We start from the raw sequence: 12,181 nt of genomic DNA, 5'->3' as shown, positions 1-12,181 counted from the left end.
TTTTTGTCATCTTACCTTAATACTTTTTGAACAGAATAATGATACAAATCAACCGGTGTAAAGAAAACACACAATTTTGTAACAAGTAATAAACAAAAATTTTTTTAAACAATTTTTTTTAACAATATAGAGTGATACCAAATCAGTCATCATCGTCGAATAAGACAGAGTCAAGTTATAAAATAAATGTATACTGTGGTAGCTAGGCTTGAACTTGGTATCACTCGAAAAGGACCGAAAAAAGAATAGGGTCGAAACGTTGTGTAATAAACTAATTAAACAACTGGCCAGCTGGGTTGACTATAAGTTTCCCGTCTCAATCAATATTACATAAATTGCAAAGAGCCTCGACAATGGCGTAATATCTCTCTCTCTGTAGATCACAAAATGATAATGGATAGAAAGAAACACGTCGGTGGAAAATTATCTCGTAAACGATCGAGCAGTCCCGTGCCGTCGGACTCGAGTCTCTCCGTCGGAGAGGACAGCAACTGCAGTGGCGAACTGTTGAAAAACAAAAGCTCGATATATTCCCAGGCGTACGTTCAACCCACGGAGACGTTATCCGACTTTATACTGGAAGAGGACGAGCCAAACGGTACGTGGTATCCTTATACCTTTATAAGTACAATATCGAGTTGTATCGAGATGCATCTTGTAGAGATAGATATGGAGCTCGAGGATGAAATAATGTTGCGCAACGAGAATAACGTCCCATCCATCTCCGATTTGATTCGCGACTGTCAGTACGAAAGCAACAATTTTCACTTGGCGCAGCTGATGGATAACTGTGACTGGTTGTGCGACACGAGCGCTTTATCGCCAAGCTGTAGCGGCGATAACCAAGTTAAAGAGATCAAGGAGGAAAGATACGACGAGGATAGTAACAGCAGCCCAGTTTCCATACAAGAAGAGCAGCCTCCAGTCTCCTTGTTTAAAGAAGCGAAACGCCATCGAGGACCTTTGGACCAACGATCCAAGTCGTTTCTTACCAGTAATTATTCTTAATGCCTTCTCTGACTTTCTCTCGACGATAATAATGTACGTATTCCTTGTCAGACGAAAAGATATCGCCCATGACTCGTCAGGAGGAAGCCTATCTGTTGCAAAGGATCGGTAAGACCGATCTAGACAAAGCCCCGCCCGCCGTTAGAAGATTGTACAGGAAGTTGGCGGTGCGAAAGACCAAGAGAGAGTATCGGCTACCTCTGTTGGACGTCGATCGCTGCTTCGGGTCTAAATCGGGTGATCTCGTGGCTCCAAACTCGACGAGCAAGCGCGACCGAGTGCTGGATCGATTTTTCAGCGACGATCTAGGCTGCATATTCGAACAAAGATTACAGGGCTACAACGAACCGACGTCCGTACACAGTCCGTACACGAATAGACTATTGAAGCCGTTCATAAGGCGAGACACTTGTTGTCAGCCGCTGTGGTTGAGCATCGTGGAAGAGTTGCTTGCGAAAGTGAACGGCAGCGAGCCAGGATGGAAAGCTGGGCCCAGGGCGCCCGTCGATTATTCTTACGTCAGGCCGCAACACATTGCCGCGATCAACAGTCTCTGCTGTCAGTTCTTTTGGCCCGGTATAGATTGTAAGTTGCGTCTCGCTCGACAGGTGGGCAAGTATCGTCTATTGGCTAAAGGTGTCGTCTGTTTTAGTGACCGAGTGTCTGCAGTATCCGGACTTTACGTGCGTGGTGCTGTACAAGAAGCTGGTCGTAGGCTTCGCGATATTGGTGCCGTACGTCGGCTACAACGAGGCCTACATCTCCTTCTTTTTCACACGGCCGGAGTGGCGGAAGTCCGGTATCGGCACCTTCATGCTGTACCACCTGATACAAACCTGCATGGGCCAAGACGTGACGTTGCACGTGTCGGTGACGAATCCCGCTTTAATACTGTACCAGAAGTTCGGCTTCAAAGTGGAGGAGTTCGTTCAGGACTTTTACGACAAGTATATGCCGCCGAATTCGCGAGAATGCAAGCACGCTTTGTTCCTACGTTTAAGTAGGTGACTTGAATAAATGCGATTTAAACGTTCGTACCAATGCGTCACCTTCCTTCATTTCCGATTCGAAGTTGCCGCGGCGGTCGTCGCGCGTCATCGAGGGTGCGCTGCCGTCGCGCGATTCATTCTCGAAAGTTCCGGAAGCTGGTAGATGGAAAGTTTATATATATATGGACGGCGAGGTTACGCGACAGTTTAGTACAGCTTGGTGCGTAGGAGCGGCGAAAGTCCTTCGCGATTATTCCTTGTCAACTGTCGCGAGCCTACGTGCTTTTGTGTCTCCTGCGTGGCCTGTGCGAAACGTACGCGAGCTCCCGAGGCGAACATAGGAGCGGGACAGAAATAGTAAGTGGCGATGAAAATCGTAGACAGCTACGGGGCATAAGGATCCACCGTTGATCCGTGTTTGTTTTACCTTTGCTGCGACCCGTTTAACCCTATCGGGACGAATCGATCGCACGCCCTCCGTACGTTAAAATGTGACGGCGGCGACGACGTCGACACAATGGCAATGACACGGAACTCGATCCAAGGGTGGGGTATTTATTTTTGCGTTGCAGCTCGAATCGTAACATTCGTCGCGTATTCGCGGTCATCATTGCCAGAAATAGATATCGATGATACGTACGTGGGTGTGTTGGAGCGCTGGTTCTCGACGCTTCTCGATTCTTCTCCATCGTTCTCCATCGTTCTCCGTCGCCCGAGGCTCGGAAAAAAATGGCAGGGAATTCGTGCGATCCCGTCCCAGTTTCCGATTACCGAACGGTGCTGACAAATGCGCGCGTCCGTCCACTCGTTCCGTTCGTTCGTTCGATAGCGAGTGCGCGCACGTGATACCTTGAAGAAAGAGATCCGTCATCGTGTGTTGTTGTACAAACAAGGTTGCCTTCCTCGGGAGGTAACACAGCTAAATCCGTCACTGTTTCAGGCAGGATAGGAGATGGGCAAGGACTACTACAAGATACTTGGCATAGCCAAGGGGGCGAGCGACGAGGAGATAAAAAAGGCTTACAGGAAGCTGGCCCTGCGATATCATCCGGACAAGAACAGAAGCCCCGGCGCGGAGGAGAAATTCAAGGAGATAGCCGAGGCCTATGAGGTCTTGTCGGATGCGAAGAAGAGGGAGGTCTACGATAAATTCGGCGAGGAGGGCCTGAAAGGGGGTGCCTCGGCCGGCGGGGGCGGGGGAGGCGCCACGTACACCTTCCACGGCGACCCGAGAGCCACGTTCGCCCAATTCTTCGGCTCGGCCAGCCCCTTTCACAATCTGTTCGAGTTCGCTGGTAACCGCGGCGGTTTCGCCTTCCACGACGACGACATGGACATCGACATGGACCCCTTCGGCCTCGGCATGGGCCCGCCGCGGCAAGGTGGCGCCTTCAGGTCGCACTCCTTCAACTTCGCCAGCCCAAACACCGGCAAGGGGGCCGGCAAGGATCGCGCCCAGGATCCCGCCATCGAGCACGACCTGTACATCAGCCTGGAGGAGATTCTGCGCGGCTGCACGAAAAAGATGAAGATATGCAGACGGGCGATACAGCCGGACGGTAGCGCCAAGAAGGAGGACAAGCTGCTCACCATCAACGTCAAGCCGGGCTGGAAAGCCGGCACCAAGATCACCTTCCAGAAAGAAGGCGACCAATCGCCCAGGAGGGAACCCGCGGACATTGTTTTCATCATCCGGGACAAGCCGCATCCGCTCTTCAGGAGAGAAGGCAGTGACATTAGATACACGTGCAAACTGAGCTTGAAGCAAGCCTTGTGCGGTACCGTCGTCGAAGTTCCTACGCTAACCGGCGAGAAGATACCTCTCAACCTAACGCGGGAGATTGTCAAGCCGAATACAGTCAAGAGGTTCCAGGGACACGGTCTACCTTTCCCCAAGGAACCGTCGCGGAAGGGCGATCTTCTCGTGTCGTTCGACATCAAATTCCCCGAGACTCTGACTCAAAGCGCCAAGGATATATTGTTCGACACGTTACCTAATTGAGCTTGTCGATCGATCGGGAGAAGCAAACGTAACGTAAGAAATGTCGACGCACTCTTTTTTAATCACACCTTGAATCGTCTCGGTCAGCGAAATTACGGATACGGATACGTCTCGTGTACGTTCTAGTACATGGATCTAGCGCATACAAGGACGACGATGACGGCAACGGCGGCATTGAGAGAAACTGATCGAGAACGACGAAACATTTCCGCGATTTGCTCTTAGAGGTCAAATCAAATGAGACAAATATGTATTTTCTTCGGCATCACGTCGGTATTCAGTTCAGTAATTCAATTCAGCGAGTTGGTGTCTATATGTAGCGCGATTGGTCCCAATCTCGAATAAAGTAAAGAGTTAAGCACAGATCTAAATAGATAAAATTATATATATATATATCACATACATTGTTTTCTCCATTATACATATACGTATGTGCATGTATGCGTGGGTGTGTATGCGTGCGTTCTAGAGATACACGTGTGGTACGAAGGCTGTGTATGATAACGCGAGTGCAATATCAGAAATTCTATTAGTTTCGTACTTGTTTACTAAAAGCTTGCGAGAACGAAGAGAGAGAGAGAGAGAGAGAGAGAGACGAACGTTTCAGATATTGCCCTCCGCCAGTCTCGTACATCATTTTTGTCGTACGTACACTCTGTCTATAATATAGTATAAAGAATTTTTGTTTACATTTTAAATATTGCAAGACACAAACTGACGAAGACATGTATATTGGACTCTAAGCCAACACACACACACACACACAAGTCCCGTTATGCAATTGCTCCTAAGTTTAATGGTTGATTAATTATTTGTACGCTAAATATGAGAAATATTAAGTTACACGATACACGCGCATCTTCTTTATTGCTCTTCTCCGTTCCCCGTTCCTGTGGAAATACGAATATAACGTCGGGACACTCTTAAAATAGCTAGCGAGGAGGATGACGTCATCGCGCTCATCTCTCGAGACAGCTTTTCGCGCGGATCCTCTTACAATCGCTAAATCGCGGCCCGCGGTAGCTCTACGTAATCCTTGTCGTCGACCCAATCGTCCTCGCCGCGCGACACAGAGGTCAGCAAGGGTAGACCACCCGGCCCTGACGTCAGGTACTTTGCGATTCCGAGTCGTCGACTGGTCGGCGCATTTTGCGGGCCAAGTTGATCTGCCTCGTCCTCGTCATACCGATGAGTCCTCTGTAGCTTTTTCCCGAATCGAAAGCTCTCCGGCAGACAGTGATGCTGACGGCAAAAGTAACGCTGGCCCTCCTCGGCGTGGCACCACGTACCGTCTGGAAAGTACGGGTCGAGGCCAAGGTCGTTCAATTCGAGGCGCGGCGCGTAATAAGCGGCAATGTCCTTCCGTCGGCAGAATATAGCGCAGGCCATCCACGGCCTGTCGGCCTCGTGAGCCGCCTGCAGTCCCTTCGCCGTGCCGTCCAACGCTGCGAGTCTCTCGGCGAAGAGGGCACACTTCAGCGTCGCCAATTCCTCGACCGTCCTCCGCTTCCTTTTGCAAAGCTTCTCATCCTTGCACAAGACCACGTCGTAATACAGGCCCTTGCAATCCCTCGCCGTCGTCCTACGACTTCGAGTCTCGCAGAATCGTCGTCTGACTCGAGCACCTTTCGACCTTTGCAGGCAACCGCTTTCGCAGGAGCCCTCCTTCCACTCGCTCCAGCTGCCTCTTGGACCGTCGGACAATTCCGACGGGTCGGCAACGGACACGCATTCCCCGCCGCGACACTCGCTACCGGGCGCGCACCGAGTTCCTGGGGGGAGAAAAACGGAGGGAGGATCAGCCTCGAGCGTCTCTGGCAACGTGCGCGCGACTACCTACCGTCCAACGCCGGCCCTGCAAAGTAGTATCCACTTCTGTGAGGCGTTTCGCATTGCAACGACTGACAGGCCTGATCCAACGTGACCACGTCCGCGTCCTTGTCGCGCAAGAGTAACTCGCACTGCCTCTTGGCGGTCCACTCTCTCCCAGGTAGGTCGCGATACCGCGAGTGATCGTGAGCAACCGCATCCGTGCCGTTTCGTGGCTCCGCTCGGTCCAAGAGGCAGACTTTGGTCCGCGTAAGAGTCTCCGCTACCTCGCGGCTACAGTAGGACCAGATCGTCTCGCCTCGGACTCCTCTACTGGGCGACATTATGTATCCGTCCCTCGGACACGCGTTGCCGCTCGAGTCGTGCGGCATTCCTAAACTTTACAGACCAACGTCCTAAGCTTACGACCGTAATAAGGTAACACCATGTCTCACTACTGAGCAGAGTTGTAAACCGAACCGAACCATTGAAGTGTATCCGCTCCGAGAGAACGGATCAAAATTTCAATTATAAAATCATTCCGGAGCGAACCATTTTTGATTATGATTTAAAACGCTCCGGTTTCGAACCGGAGCATGAAAAACCGGTTTTGGAGCGGTTTCTTTATCTAAAAAGGATTTAATTTATTTAAAAAGATTTACCACGTTTGAGTCTTTGCTACATAGCTGGAGAGGTGGTAAATGTGCAAATTTCACCAGTTCGGTTCGATTTGCACATTCCAAGTTCTAAATAATTTACTTCATTCATTCGGTTTTCGGAGCGGTCTTTAAACTCGAACCGGTTCAAAACCGCTCCAAAAAACGTATTTATGCTCCGGTTTACAATCTTATTCGCTCCGTTCTCTCGTAGCATATAACTTCAATGGTTCGGTTCGGTTTACATCCCAAGTTCCAAATAATTTATTCCGTAAATTCATCCGTTTTTCGGAGCGATTTTTTAATTCGAGTCGGTTCAAAACCGCTCCAAAGAACGTATTTTTGCTCCGGTTTACAACCCTGCTACTGAGAGTACTCGACTTACTTGTGACCGATCTCGTGAGCGGCGATGTAAACTGAGGTAAAGCCCGCGGACGGATACGGCTTTCCGAGTTGATCCGTAACTCCCAGCTCCGCTATCACGCAGGAATAGCGCGGGATACACAAACCGCCGACGGTGGCCAGTCCCATGGTAGCGCCGTTCCTCCTTCCGCTCTCGATCGCGTAAAGATCCAGCCCAGTCACGTAGAGGCCCATGTCCCAGTGGCGCGAGTCACCGTCCTCCGCGGGATTGCGGGCATTCGCGTAATTGCAAAACGAATCCAGCAGGCTGCCTCTCTCGCCGCCAAAGTGCGGTAGGTCGAGTGGCTGCCTCTCGATAATGTCCAAGCGAATCAACGAGATGTCGAGCGGGACGCCGAGACTCGGATGGTGATAGAGCGCTTGGATGCCATTCACGTATGCCAACAACATGTCGCGAATCTTTTCGTCGTCCTCGTCCAGGTAAGGCGAGAACAAGCGATACGCAGCCTCGTCGAAGAAGACTGCCAGCTCTAACGTCAACTCGCTGTCCTTGGAATCTAGCGTTCGGCGTCGCTTCGCTTCTCGATCCAGATTCGCTCTCGACGGCGATCGCTTGACCACGTGAGGTTTGCCACCTAACGGAAGCCTCGTCTCATCCTCATCTTCTTCTTCCTCCTCTTCAACGTAACGGTCGTCGACGAGTTGGCCGTCAAAGGATGAAGCCGCGAGAACGTCTCGCAAAGGCGTAATCTCCAACGTAACGTCCTCCAGAAAGACGAGTCCGTGCTACCTCCAACAAAAAGTACACTTTCCATCATCTTACATCTTACATCTTACATCACGTATCCGCAAAGCGCAACAAAGTACAAAGGGTGTCACCGACCAGTCCGTGTTCTTGACAAAAACTTATGGCTGCGGAACCGACGTGATTTTTGTGAAGGTAATGGCAAGGATCCGGTGCACTTAACTGCGACAATTCTTCCGTGATGCCCTTCGCATTGTGTTTCCAGACTTGAAACTGGGGCGATACTATATTGTCGTTTCTACGTAGATTCAACTGGATCAGCTGCCCAAAGGCTTCGAATGTTAAGGGAATCTGCAAATATAATCCAACAATAATTAAATATACATTCCAACAGTCGTGCGCCTTTTAAACCATTTTAAACGTACCTCCAGTGCGCCTTTCGAATCCCATACCGGCAACAATATTACCTCGGTATCTCGTACATTACGCGAGTACACTTGGTTTAATAAAATGATAAACATCAACCTCGATACGGAGGACATGTTCTTTGTGTGTTTCAAGTTCAAGTACTTGAAGGAACGCCAACGTCTCTTTATATATTTAAATACATCCAAGATATAAAACCCGTACACATTCGTTATCGTTATCGTTATTCGCAAGTTTACGTACAAAGTGCATGTTGGTACCTGTATTTAAAAATATTCATCGTGTCATTGACACCTACGCACGTACTCAACATACTCGTGCCACCTGCAGCGGCGGGACTGCGTTACCTGTGACGCGGAAGAACCAATTTATTTAATCGACCGTAATTTGATTGAATTGTAAAACTTTCAACTCGTAAAGACCGATATCGGAACTTGTCATTTGTTGTACGCTGATAAACTGCGCCTCGGTAAAGGAGGTGACAACGAGTATACGATAATAACCGCAAAGCAATCGTTTTATTGATATATCGAAAGTACCGCTAGAAAACTGCTAGATGCGGGAAGGTAGAAATAATAGAGAAAAACTTTACTTGTTACCAAATAGTAATAGTATTAAAATATCTCAATAAAAACAATAAATAATAATTGCGATGAATAATAAAATTAATTCATTCGAAGATTCGGCAGTGTATCTAGCATGCTTGGCAATGCTCGTTACAACTATAAATATATGACGTTTAGAGGATATATTAAATAATACGATAATCAATTTCTCACAGTCTAACATGATGATCCTTCCATATATGTATATATATATGTATAGGTATATCTCTATATTACAGTTGTATTATTTCATTTCAAACAACACTTTTTGAAACATGTTGTCTCTAAAATAATTCAAGAGGGAATCAATTATGGATATTTTCAAGTGATACTTGCAGCTTTGAAATTAAATATTACAATTGTAACAAGACACGTATGTACATACGAGATGAAATCAAATTATATGTCAATACGCGTGTACGCATAGATTTAGATTTTCCAATCGTAATAAAAACATGCTACAAGCGTCGTCCACACGTGCGGCGCGCCGCGGCGTAGCGCATCCTAAAATCGCAACATGTATTAACAAACGATAAATCACGTCGGAATGTGCTCGATTGACATATAATTAAAAATCGTCCTGTACACGAGCGCAATAACTCGGCAATGTGAAAAAGAAAGGACCTTTATACATACAATATCGCTTTTTTAAAGCGTCGACCTCAAGTACTACTTGTTTATCCAACGTTTACTCGATTCATTTCGCAGCACCGAAAATCATGTATGATGCTCAATTATATGACGCATCATGTAAAACTTTGTAAACCGACTCGCAACTGCCATTCTTTGGATACTTCGCACAATCACACAATGATGTAGATGTAGACGCGTACCGAAAACAAAAATTTACCTTGCAACTTTTCCACGTAAAATACGAATGCATTTCAAGTGACTATTTTCCACGGTCCGTTGCCATAATTCTATGAACCACAGTGAACACTTAGGTATATATCCTCCAAATGGTGGAAGATATAGCCATATATAAAATTTGTAGCCAATACTTGCTACGAACACACAAAGGTTTTGCTGGCTTAATTTCTCCTCTTTTTTTCCAATGCCAATCGCTCGGTCTACCGTAATACGCCTGTAATACATACCGCCGTATCAAACATACGTATCAAACGTCATACACGCATATACGCACGTACAATGCATACATACATAATTATGATACATACCTACATTATGGATCTCTACAACATTATAATATCTCTTTAACGTGTCTAACGTGTCTAACGTGTAGCAATCAAGCCAAGTGTATGCATCTATGTTTGTGTCATGTGTTTTCTGTGCATGTGTATACAGGCGTAGATTACGAGACCTTAGTAAATCTACAAAGACATGGCATACAATCTCAACAATATTGTATTATTGTTACAAGAGACCTAATGAGAGATGGGAATTATTCACAAAACCCTAAAAAAACCTGATTACTTACGATAGTGATGATAATAATAATAATAATAATAATACGTTAAAATGCTACGTCAGTGAGTAATATCTGAAAGCTCTGTTTCAAAATCTGTAAATTCTCAATACAACGTGGGAAATTGCTAGTAGCCTTGCAATCTTAATCAATATAAACTTGAAATTCATTAATTACATTAATAATGTTATAATTATATTCATTATGTGTATAATACTAATTTATTTCAAATTAAATGTATAATTACAAGAGTTTATCAGCTGAAACGTTCACATGCAGACGCAAGTGTTTTTCTCCGTTTCCTCACTGAGCAACATCGGAATAAATTAGTCGTTTCGTTCGTCGGTGCTTTTTACATTTTCAGCAAGAACGAAATATCATGATAATTGATTAAGACTTGCGGCTACTTGTTAACAAAACTAATTTATTTCGATGTATTATGAATGAAACAAAAAAAAAAGACTTTTCGCTTCTAAAGCCACAAATGATCGTGTGGTCGTGACGTTGTGAAAGAAAATCATGAATAACAAAACGAGAACAAATGTAATAATTTAATAAGTTTAAACGTAAAAACAACGTTCCGTTTGTTTCCTTCACCTAGGCTTCGAAAGAAAAAAAAGCGAAAAAGAAAACACTTATGATTCGTATAGAAAATTATCTGTCGCGCAATGTAGACAAAGTTAGGATTGCTCGTCATTCGAAGGCCATTGCCCGGAATGATTCCAATCCCAATCTTTGCCCTTGGGACGAAACTTGCTGGTACTGGCAGAATTATTCCAATCACGGTGAAAAAACTTCTTCTTAAAGTGATGCCGCTCAGGATCTGGTTGTCGTTGGTATTTCAAAGGTACCGAGGAGGATGTGCCGCTCGGGGGATTACTACTGGTTGAATTTGTGGGACGGGGGCTAGTCGGAGAAGGTGTTCTCGGCGGCCCTAACGCTTCGTCCGGAGAAGGTACTACAGGCGGTGGCCCTGTTACGGCGCTGTCTGAACCTAATCCACTATCGGGACTTGTATTCACTCCTTCCGTTGATCGTCTACGTTTGTCCAATTCTGTAGAAGCGAACGCGACCAAGCGATCAAATCCTGAGCTAATGCGATCTTGCCAATCCTCCCCATCTGCAAAATTAATCTCTATTAATCATCATTAACGTAGATACAATAGAGAGTTGGATAGGTCATGTGTCGTTAACTTTTCATAAAAATAAGCCATTAATCGGATACGGTATATAATACACGCAATTATCTTTTATACATATGTTGTATGCATACAAGAGTAAAATCATTGCCCATCGATGAAGAATTTTGCGAATATAAATTGGTATTTCAAATTTCTATAGACAATAGTTGTACATTTAGATACGGAAATTGAAATCAGTTTTATTTACAATATTAGATTGCGTAACACTACAGATGTATCTTGAAATTGAATTTAAAACTATTGTGTTATTGCAAAAAATATGAAATGCATCATGCTAAAATAGATGCAAATTAAAATGTAAAACGTTGAAATACTTTCTTTTTTTATTGAAATTGGATCACAAATAGTCAAAAAATGGAAAATAATAGAAAACACGAAATTTCTCATGCAACATGCACTAAAAGTACAGTCCACCAATTTCTCTCTCATCATGCGTTTATATACATATACAGGGTGTCCCATTTTAACTTGAACAGTAAAATATCTCGAAAACTGAGCCCAGCAGACAAAAATGTTTCAGACAAAAGTTGTATGGTTTCGAGGGGGACATAAGATGGTACTATTGGTTTGACCTTGAAGAATTATTTGAAGGTCAAATAAAGGTCACCCCAATTTTTGTAAATGGCATCCCCTATTTTTTATTACATATTCTTGTAGCTGACCTCGAGAGCTTTCCAAAACGCTATAATAAAGTATTTTGTATTAAGAACTTTTTGAGTTATTAAGGTTTGAAAGTTCCAATATCTTGACATAAATTACAAAATATCTTGTAAAATATTCATTTTTTTGTCATCTTACCTTAATACTTTTTTGAACAGAATAATGATACAAGTCAACCGGTGTAAAGAAAACACAATTTTGTAACAAGTAATAAAAAAATTTTTTTTTAACAATTATGTTTTCTTTACACCGGTTGATTTGTCTCACTATTCTGTTCAAAAAAGTATTAA

At 45.0% G+C, this 12,181-nt stretch overlaps 4 protein-coding genes across 6 annotated transcripts in view; 2 read left to right on the top strand and 2 right to left on the bottom strand.

Annotated features, from left to right (window-relative positions):
- Window positions 1-2,041, top strand: part of LOC105557698 (cysteine-rich protein 2-binding protein) — a 5,358-nt gene extending 3,317 nt beyond the window's left edge. The window contains exons 3-6 of one of the 3 annotated variants that reach the window (XM_012005013.1): window positions 380-598; window positions 668-994; window positions 1,060-1,593; window positions 1,661-2,041. In XM_012005013.1, coding sequence (XP_011860403.1) covers window positions 380-598; window positions 668-994; window positions 1,060-1,593; window positions 1,661-2,016 — 1,436 coding nt within the window. In that variant the 3' untranslated portion in view covers window positions 2,017-2,041. Of the gene's footprint in view, window positions 1-379; window positions 995-1,059; window positions 1,594-1,660 lie in introns of all 3 variants that reach the window. The other 2 variants (XM_012005012.1, XM_012005011.1) reach the window with 2 other exon arrangements.
- Window positions 2,042-2,126: 85 nt separating this feature from the next.
- Window positions 2,127-4,849, top strand: LOC105557700 (dnaJ protein homolog 1). The gene is made up of 2 exons (XM_012005014.1): window positions 2,127-2,354; window positions 2,938-4,849. Exon 2 carries the CDS (start codon window positions 2,950-2,952, stop codon window positions 3,997-3,999), a length of 1,050 nt encoding a protein of 349 aa, XP_011860404.1. The 5' UTR covers window positions 2,127-2,354; window positions 2,938-2,949; the 3' UTR covers window positions 4,000-4,849.
- Window positions 4,850-4,940: 91 nt separating this feature from the next.
- On the bottom strand, window positions 4,941-8,118 carry LOC105557701 (A disintegrin and metalloproteinase with thrombospondin motifs 2). Its single transcript, XM_012005015.1, has 5 exons — window positions 7,998-8,118; window positions 7,711-7,923; window positions 6,850-7,613; window positions 5,840-6,207; window positions 4,941-5,771 (listed from the first exon to the last, which is right to left on the bottom strand). The coding sequence occupies exons 1-5, from the start codon at window positions 8,112-8,114 to the stop codon at window positions 5,002-5,004; spliced, it is 2,232 nt and encodes a 743-aa protein (XP_011860405.1). The 5' UTR covers window positions 8,115-8,118; the 3' UTR covers window positions 4,941-5,001.
- Window positions 8,119-12,181, bottom strand: part of LOC105557690 (histone-lysine N-methyltransferase, H3 lysine-79 specific) — a 12,118-nt gene continuing 8,055 nt past the window's right edge. The window contains exon 11 of the mRNA XM_012005000.1: window positions 8,119-11,149. Coding sequence (XP_011860390.1) covers window positions 10,710-11,149 — 440 coding nt within the window. The 3' untranslated portion in view covers window positions 8,119-10,709. The remainder of the gene's footprint in view (window positions 11,150-12,181) is intronic.

Source organism: Vollenhovia emeryi, unplaced genomic scaffold, assembly GCF_000949405.1.
Source record: "Vollenhovia emeryi isolate VEMERY1.0 unplaced genomic scaffold, V.emery_V1.0 DF939430.1, whole genome shotgun sequence".
Taxonomy (NCBI): Eukaryota; Metazoa; Arthropoda; class Insecta; order Hymenoptera; family Formicidae; genus Vollenhovia; species Vollenhovia emeryi.
This window is presented reverse-complemented; position numbering and strand designations above follow the sequence as displayed.